The following is an 8,379-nucleotide window of genomic DNA, read 5'->3' as shown; positions in this document are numbered from 1 at the left end:
CATACATGACAGCGGTACTTATCTTCTCGTCTCAGTCCTGGCAAGAAAGTGAATGAACGTAGCTTGCCAACAGGAAAGTGGCCAGCTGCTATCACTGGTGAGAACCATGAGATGCGGCTGAAAGTCTGGAAAGCTGGTGGACCTTTGAGTTGAGGTGATGTGGTTATTAGATAGATATGCTTTAGATAGAATATGATACAGGACGGAGGTCATTTAGGGTTATTATTGCTCATACTGAGCTCTGAGGTCACATGAGTGTAAGGTAGGGAACCTAAATCACCTTTCCATGCTGCTGGTTTAACCTCATCACTAAATCTGTTTTCTCTGGTAGCCAGTTATGTCAGCAGTCGCGTCTTCTTTGTGTTTCAGAATGACACTTGCTGTACCATCCTGCTGCTGCTGCCTGAAGGTAAAGTCAGGATACAGTTTGTTTTTATCTCGTCTCCTTAACTCGTGCAGGATTTGTCATTTATTAGGGAACACAACAGGTGGAAGAATAATGGTGATGATCCCGGGGCTTTAAAGTGGAAGGAATTCTGATGATCTCGTCCAGTGCCAAATGTCCCTGACCCCTGATTAGAGGCAGGCATTAGTAATTGATGGTGTGTTGGATGAACAGAAGCAACTGTCTTCAGACGTCACGGGATGAGTCAAGAACACAGGTTCAGGTTACTCCCGGACATTGTATGAGATTTCACACATTTTGCTCTTTTGAAACAGAAATGTGCCAGAAAATATTTTAAAATGACTGATAATTTTTGAAAGATATAAAAAAAAAAGATGACTGAAATGTTGCCAAACATGCCAGGCATGCACCTTGCAGTTTCCTTTTAGTGACTACCTTCAATAAAGATATTATTGACTATGACACATTATTACTCACTGTGTCACACACACCCATTTGGCATCCCTTGGAAAAATGATTTGCAGTTGGGGGGCTTGGTCACAAGACAAAATCTGCCCAAGCATCCTAAAGCAGAGTAGCAACAGAGAAGCCCATTGGCCGGCAGATCACAGCAGCTGAAATAGCTATGTAAACACTTTCCCTCTCTCCGTGAGCCCCAGTAATTATAGCCAGGATGCTGGTGACGACAGTTGTCCCATCGAGACTTCAAATGCTGGAATAAATTTGACATTATGATATTTGATCTCGGCTCCATTGGCGCGCCCACGTAAACAGTGGGGAGCAGTATAAAGGCTGGGGACCCCAGCTGGAACAGAAGTTGTTTACCCTTTAGCTCAGCGCTCCGGACTTAACCCTGACACTGAGGCGTGACTGTAGGAGAACTGGGGCCCTTTAAATCCAGCTCGCGGGGGGTTTACGTAACAGAGAGGAGGAAAAGCGAGGGGGAAGCACCTCAGAGAGGGGACTTGACAATTAGGAGCTGAGGGGAGTGAATGTGTTGGAGAGGACAGTGCGCAGAGCAGACTGAGGATTAATGCTGGAGCAGTGAAGACATTTATTCTGACAGAGGTAAGGACAGCTGCTTATTACTGAAGCAGATGTAAATTTATTTTACTTTAATGCCTTATGGGATGATATAACTTTGAATTAATTGCACATAAGCTTAAAATATTACAATTTAGAAAGCATAAATGGCAAAACATAAAGTTGCCAGACTCCACAGTTGTCATGTTTTGCTATTTATTATCACATTTCCCTCAAATTTATCTCATTTATTTGAAATATTTAAGCCTGGGTTGTCATTTTTTATGTTTTCTTTCTCTGACATACATCCACTCTCTGTGTCCCACTCCCATGCGCACAAGCTACGCAGCCAGTTTACTATGCATAGCTACAAGATTATTAATATCTCTACTCTTACATCACAGGTGAGAGGGAGGCGGCTGGTACATTCGGGCACTTTGGACCAGGATACTTGTCATATTTAATGATGGCAACAACAACAAAGCCAGGCGTTGCGATAATAGTTAGGCAATTAGTGCTCCCATTGGGACGCACCATGCAGTTAATGACTGTTAACGTGTTTTGGGATACATCTGGGCATTGTTTCTGTAACACTGGGGATTTGGTGGTCCTCTGCTGGAAGATTTTGAGTGTCAAACACTTATTTCAAGTATTCTGGTAAATTTTTATGCACCATTTTGCACCTATTTTGCATCAAAGTCCTCTACTTCTTTCAAGATTTTGTAAGAGGAGACAAATGAACAGATTCTATATAGTGAGGGGGGTGTGTTCCCTGTGTTCCACCTCAAAATCTGTGCTTATGCATCTGAGATATGACACACAGCAGTATTGTGAGGAAGACATTTTGCTGTTGAATCCTGAATTTGAAACTCTGCGTTTAAGTTTACCTTCGCCATGTGGTGTTCGGAGGCATCCTGGAGGTCAAAGTGACCACTAGCTGTCGTGCAGCATTCTTGTCCACACGTGCTGCGTAGGTAGGCTTACATGCCTGAGAATTTTGAGGAATGCAAAAGGAGAGGGCTGTAAATATCTGACCTTTACGAGGGAGGAAAAGTGTCCAGCACTACCGGTCATTTAAGCAGTGAGACAAAAAAAAAAAATAAATAAAGAGAAATTCAAATGCAGTTTAACCTCAGATAGGTGTCAGTGCCGCTGGTGCAGAAGTATGTTTTAGTCTGCTGTGGTTGAAGATGTTGAAACAAAAAAGCTTGTCTAAAGAAAAAGGAGATTTGGTGCTAAATGACATCCCAAAGACAAGATCAAGAAGAAACTTAAATCAGGAAGTATGCCAACCCTCTTTTTTTAACCCTCATGTATTTGTCGTTATAGTGTTTCCAGGCCATCGATCCCTCCGAACAGACCGTGACCTCTGACAGGAAACAGGAGAAAGGGGAAATTGCCATTTAAAGGGGGCCTCTGGGTATTGAACGGCCTGCGTCATGGCAGCCATTGATCTGGAGCGTGGGCTGGAACACGGAGGCAGAGGCTGGGGACAGGAGAGGCCGGAGCTGATGGACAACTTCGATTCGGAGATGCAGGAGTGGGAGGACCAGCTGCAGGACATCCAGAGGAAAATCGAAGAGGTACGGTTTTGTATAAAAATGTGTCAAATCGAAGAGTGGAGTCCAGAGATTGGATCTTAAGCTGCTGTTTGCCCTTTAAACACACTGATTTAGAGTGATGACACCTTGAAACAGTAGCCTAATGTGCATTAGTGGACAACGGGATTTAAGGAGCAGCCAGTGTAGCTGACTCCTCTTATTGATCTCTACTGTTCAATCCTAGACTTACTGATGTAAAACTATTTAGGTAAAACTCAGCTCATGTTCATGCTTAATTCTGTTCTCCATCTTTAACTGTTAAGTGGAGTTATATTCAAGTTTTTACAAGAGCGATAAAGAAATTCAGCTTTTGCTTTTAACAGTCGTCCAAATGTGGTTCCAACAGCCTCAAATCTGACACTGCTTTCAGCGTGTGTAAATACGCTAATGGTTTTGTGTCCAGATTATGAAGTGCTTCTGGAGTCCCTTGAGTGTGTGTTAATTGTGTAATACGTGTGTGTGTGTTGTGCGTGCATGTGCACCACGATAAACTTTTGGCAGCACGGCGACTGACTCAACCTCATGGCCTTGTTGGAGCAATGATACAGACAAATGTTAACAAGCTAATTAAACTGTGATGTGCCGACAGACATGCTGAACACACGCACACACACACACACACACAGTCTGAAAGCGGATACTGAAGGATTATTAAAGGTTGCGATGGGAAACAGATGGTTGTGTGAAGTGGAATAGCATGTGCTGATCATAAATATAGTTTAAGCTGTGCAGATATTTTGTGGTAATTATAAAACATGTTTGTTGTGTAAACACACTTCCTGTTGTCGAGCCGCTGCGTGGCGTTGTGGACAATGTGTGCCTGTAGGAAGTTGTTTATGTTTTCCTCTGTTTTTATTTTTTGCAGTTGTACAATGAAGTCCAGGCCCGCAGAGGAGCGAACGATATCACTACTGACAACCAGAAAAACGGCGGCGAGTTGGAGTGCCACCACGGCAATGGTCTTTTTGCACCCGGCCATCACGGCAAGAATCACGCTAGAGCTATAACTGTGCCACATCACTATAGCAACGGCTGCAACTACAGCTCCAATGGGTACAGCTACCCTGTTAGTCATCAGAATGGCTACGGTTACTGCCACGCCAACTCAGAGATCGGAGACTTGTTGCAGGATTACTTGGGGCAGGGGAAGCAGATGAGCCGGAAGAACAATGGAGCTCGCCACGTGGTAAGTAAAGGCAATTCTTATCATTTCCCCGTCTTGTGCTTCATTCTCTTGGCATCTGCACATCCAAGGAAACCAGATACGTGGGAGTGATGTGAGTCAAAGCTGGGGTTCAGTCAGAACATATTGATTACAGTTAGCTGGTTCCTTCCAGTCTGCTTACATAGACAAGGCACCAGATAGGAGTTAGTTTCACATGCTTTCACTGCGGTCTTCTCTAACTCCTGACAAAGCAGTCAAGAAGACAGCCAAGACGTTAAACTGTTTCCTGGTCCACATGGAAAGCCATGTGCACAGCTACATTAAAGTACAGTAGATCAGAGTAGTTTTAGCTGCGCTATATCAAGGCGTGATCGAGGGTCAGCTGAGGTTCAGTTTTGGGAAGATACAGTGAACGGAGCGTTGCCAGTAATCCTGAAGTAGCACACTCATTTAAAGCTTCTAAATATAGTTGGTGGAGGTTGATATGGATGTTTGTTAAATATGTTTCCCCCATCTCTCTCAGCGCTTCAGTGACACAATCAAGGTGAGCCCAGGAACAGAGATCAGAAGAAGTTCTGGAAATGAAAGGTGAGCACGAGAGCGACATTTAGGTACCTTTTATACAATGATGTAATGTGCAGGCCCCAAAGTCCCGAAAGGTGATATATTTATATCTTGTAGAAACAAGTTATCCCGTGGGAACAAGATATTATCTTGTGCGCATGAGATAATAACTTAATTCATTCATTTTCTGTGACTGCTTGTCCTGTTTGAGGTCGTGGGGGGGCTGGAGCCTATCCCAGCTGACAATGTGCAAGAGACGTGGTACACCCTGGACAGGTCGTCAGACTGTCACAGGGCTGACACTCTTATATGCTGCCTGTTTAGGGTGGTAATGCAGCGCCGTTATGCCACCTCACTGTTCTGTATGTAAGGTACAATCACCAAATGGCGGTCTTCGTTGTCTCGCCTTTAAGTCACAGCGGGAGGTAGTAACAGTGCTGAAATGGTGTCTGTAAAAACAGGAAAGCCTGCGACCCACTGCAGAAGATTTTAAAAATTGCTGTAGCAGTTAGCGGCTAACTCAAAGCACAAGAACAGCAACTAAAATGTCCTCTATATGCCTGCCATATAGCAGGTTTGGTAAATCATTGTTATTATTTATAAAGCATTGCCAACGCAGATGTTATAGGTAAAACTAGAGGCGGACGCTGTTGAGCTACATGTCATGACCGTCATACCTCTTTTGATTTAGCAATGCTGCGATGCGATGGAATCTTTAATCATGCATCGGCGCAGAATGATGCCACCATCACTTCAATCTGTGTAAAAATGCAAAGGTGGCATAAAGATGGGACTTTGTAGCAGCACCGTGGTGCTGCGTGACCTTGGTGTAAGCTATAGACAGACAACCATTCACACTCACATTCACACCTACAGACAATTTAGAGTCACCAATTAACCTGCATGTCTTTGGACTGTGGGAGGAAGCTGGAGTACCTGGAGAAATCCCACACTGACATGGGGAGAAAAGAAGATAATTAACTTGTGGACACAAAATAAAAAATGTCACCTTTTGGGACTTCAGGGGCTCTGTAGATGGAAACTCTTGTTAATCTCATGTTTTTGTCGGTTTGGTTTAGGCCTAGTCACGAGCAGTTTTTGGGTAGTTTTGAGGAGACTGAAAACAGGAAGAACCAAGTGTCTCACATGAAGAGCTCCCCCCGCAGAGAGAGTTCCCCCAACAAAGAAAACACGGGTGCCAAGCCCCCTCTTGGACAAAGGGATGCTCCTGCAGTACCGCCACGCTCACAGCTCCCAATCACAACAGCTGAATCTCCTGCCCTAGACAGGAAGTCCATCGGCCCTGGCGTCCTAGGAGACAGGAAGTGCGGCAGCCCCTCTGTCCTCAGGAAGTTTGGAGCCATGCTGCAGGAAAACGAGGGCAAAACGCTCACCGAATCCGGGGTGGTGACCCATCAGGGGCTGGCTCCAGAGCCAAAGTGCCCCACCCCTGGCTGTCAGCGCAGAGCTCTGGGAGCCACTGCAGTCGGCGGCAGGGCGCCCATGCGCGTGCCTACCCAGAAATGCCAAGCAGATTCTGACGTGCTGACAGCAGAGGTAGAACCCAGCCAAGAATGGGGGTTAGCATCAGACTCTGGGAGACAGAACCACGGCAAGGATCACAGAGGAGGCTACAGCGGTTCTAAAGGGTCCCAGCGGAGTCCACAGCTGGCCCAGAGGAGATCACAGGTGGCGGGCAGCCCGAAGATTAGACCCAGGGCGAACAGCGGGGCAGACAGAGATGGAGCTCAAGGGGAGAGAGCAAGGAAGCTTGCACCCCAACATGGGGAGTCTAAAATGGACTACAGGGTCTCAAGTGCTTCATCTGGAGCTCAGAAGATCCAAAGGGGAGGGTTAGCCGGACAGGAGTCGCCAAGCTGTGGCAGAGTGAGGGATGAAGGACTTATTGAGCTGCTGGACATGCTGGAGATCCAACATGAGTACAGCTCCAGTCCCAGAGCAGGAAACACAGCTTACAGACAGGAACCACAGCAGGTAGGGTTTTGTTCTGCTTCCTTTTGTTTAGCTACAGAATCAAGTTTACAAAAGCAATGAGGAAAACTTGTGATGATACCTTAACCTTAACTGTCCCATTATGTCTCTGCTCAGGTAAACCCAGCCCAGTTGTCCCCAGCCAATCTTAAGAAGAGCTTCTCTCGTCCTGCGCGGCCAGCCAACCAGCGACCTCCCTCCAGGTGGGCTGGCCGCACCCCTACTGCCATCATCACCACCCCATCAGGCCCAATGTACCGTCCCCCAAGCCCTCTGAATCGCCCCCCAAGCCCCATGACCAGAACCCCAAGTCCCGCCCTGAAGCACCGGCCTCTCATGACCTACTCTCTTCAGACTGAGACGGTCATTATGTGACACTTTCCATTTCAATAGGAAAACCCTCTCTGTGTAAATAGTAAGGACTTTTCTGTGAAACAAAGTGCTTTAAGAGAGTTACAACGAGATGCTTAATTTCACCTTGATGCCATGTTCGAGAGAAAAACACATCCACAACATTCTCCAGTGTTGCTGTGGCTTTTTGCTTCTTCTGTGCTGAAACCTTTGCCAACACATTAACATATTGCTTAGTTGCAGTTCCCCCCCTTTATCCTCTTTTTTGTATTGAATTTCAGGTGTTTTCTGTATTATGAGATTTTGCATGCAGCCCCAGTTTGAGGGTGCATGCTCATGTGTTTCATCCTCATGGTTGCCACGTTGAATCAAATTCAACCTGACCACCAGCAGGAGCAGATTAAGTCGCAACTGTGCTCCCAGCAGCAGCAACCTGCTAACTGTCAACAACAGTGTGTTTTACTGTATCATATTGTCAAAGTAATATATTTAAGATGTTCAAATAACAGCTGTGACAAATGACTATGATATGCCTTTAATGTTTTTTTTTTTTCTTGGTAATAAATATGACAGTGCTTTGACTTGAAGACTCTCGTCTCTGTGTATTGCAGCATTGCATTGTTCCATTAACGATGGCTCATATTTCAGGGTGTTGATGATTTACTGCATGTCAAGCCTATGGACATCGGATACCAGCTGCTCCCTGCATGCCAGAGCAGGGGCAGCTCAAGTAGTGTCAGTTGCTGTTGCAAATTAGCTAACTGTCTGCCAACTTCAACACATCAATTGGTTAAAACATGCCTGAGGATCTGCATGAGAATATACATATAACGATTTTCAGATTATCTATAAACACAGGATGTTTTTGTGGATTTAAAGGGATAATCCACTTTTTCTGCGGTGTGTTTGTAGGAGGTACTCATCAATTGCTGGTGTATTACGTACAGATGATATTGGTTGGCATGACGCCAGTCTGGGGAAACAGGAGTGCCATCATGGAAGCCAAACAATGTGCTGCTGTGGATGGGGGGCAGCAGCAAAACCAGTATAGCCACCTAAAAAAAAAATCAAGATTAGGAGTTGGAGTGCGCTGAATTTAAAATATTTTCCCCGAGATCTATACAATCAGCAGTTTCAAGGTGGACACCCAAGATTATTGTCACCAATTCAGTATCTGACCAAATGTCTCTCTCCCTCTGTTTCTGAGATATGACGTTGATTAAAGGCCAGAAAAGTGTTTTTGCAGAATGATAGTTGACCGTTGACCTTTGGATATA

At 45.3% G+C, this 8,379-nt stretch overlaps 1 protein-coding gene across 2 annotated transcripts; it reads left to right on the top strand.

Annotated features, from left to right (window-relative positions):
* The first annotated feature begins 367 nt into the window (after positions 1 to 367).
* Positions 368 to 7,689, top strand: LOC125896744 (uncharacterized). Of its 2 annotated transcripts, none has more exons than XM_049589590.1 (6): positions 368 to 409; positions 2,759 to 3,012; positions 3,896 to 4,216; positions 4,719 to 4,783; positions 5,839 to 6,754; positions 6,869 to 7,689. In XM_049589590.1, the coding sequence occupies exons 2-6, from the start codon at positions 2,869 to 2,871 to the stop codon at positions 7,124 to 7,126; spliced, it is 1,704 nt and encodes a 567-aa protein (XP_049445547.1). In that variant the 5' UTR covers positions 368 to 409; positions 2,759 to 2,868; the 3' UTR covers positions 7,127 to 7,689. The 2 variants fall into 2 exon arrangements, with proteins under 2 accessions (XP_049445547.1, XP_049445546.1); XM_049589589.1 differs by lacking the exon at positions 368 to 409 and adding an exon at positions 416 to 1,474.
* The last annotated feature ends 690 nt before the right edge of the window (positions 7,690 to 8,379 follow it).

Source organism: Epinephelus fuscoguttatus, linkage group LG11 (assembly GCF_011397635.1).
Source record: "Epinephelus fuscoguttatus linkage group LG11, E.fuscoguttatus.final_Chr_v1".
NCBI lineage: Eukaryota > Metazoa > Chordata > Actinopteri > Perciformes > Serranidae > Epinephelus > Epinephelus fuscoguttatus.
Note: the sequence above shows the minus strand (reverse complement) of the source record. Positions and strands in the feature narration are given on the sequence as shown.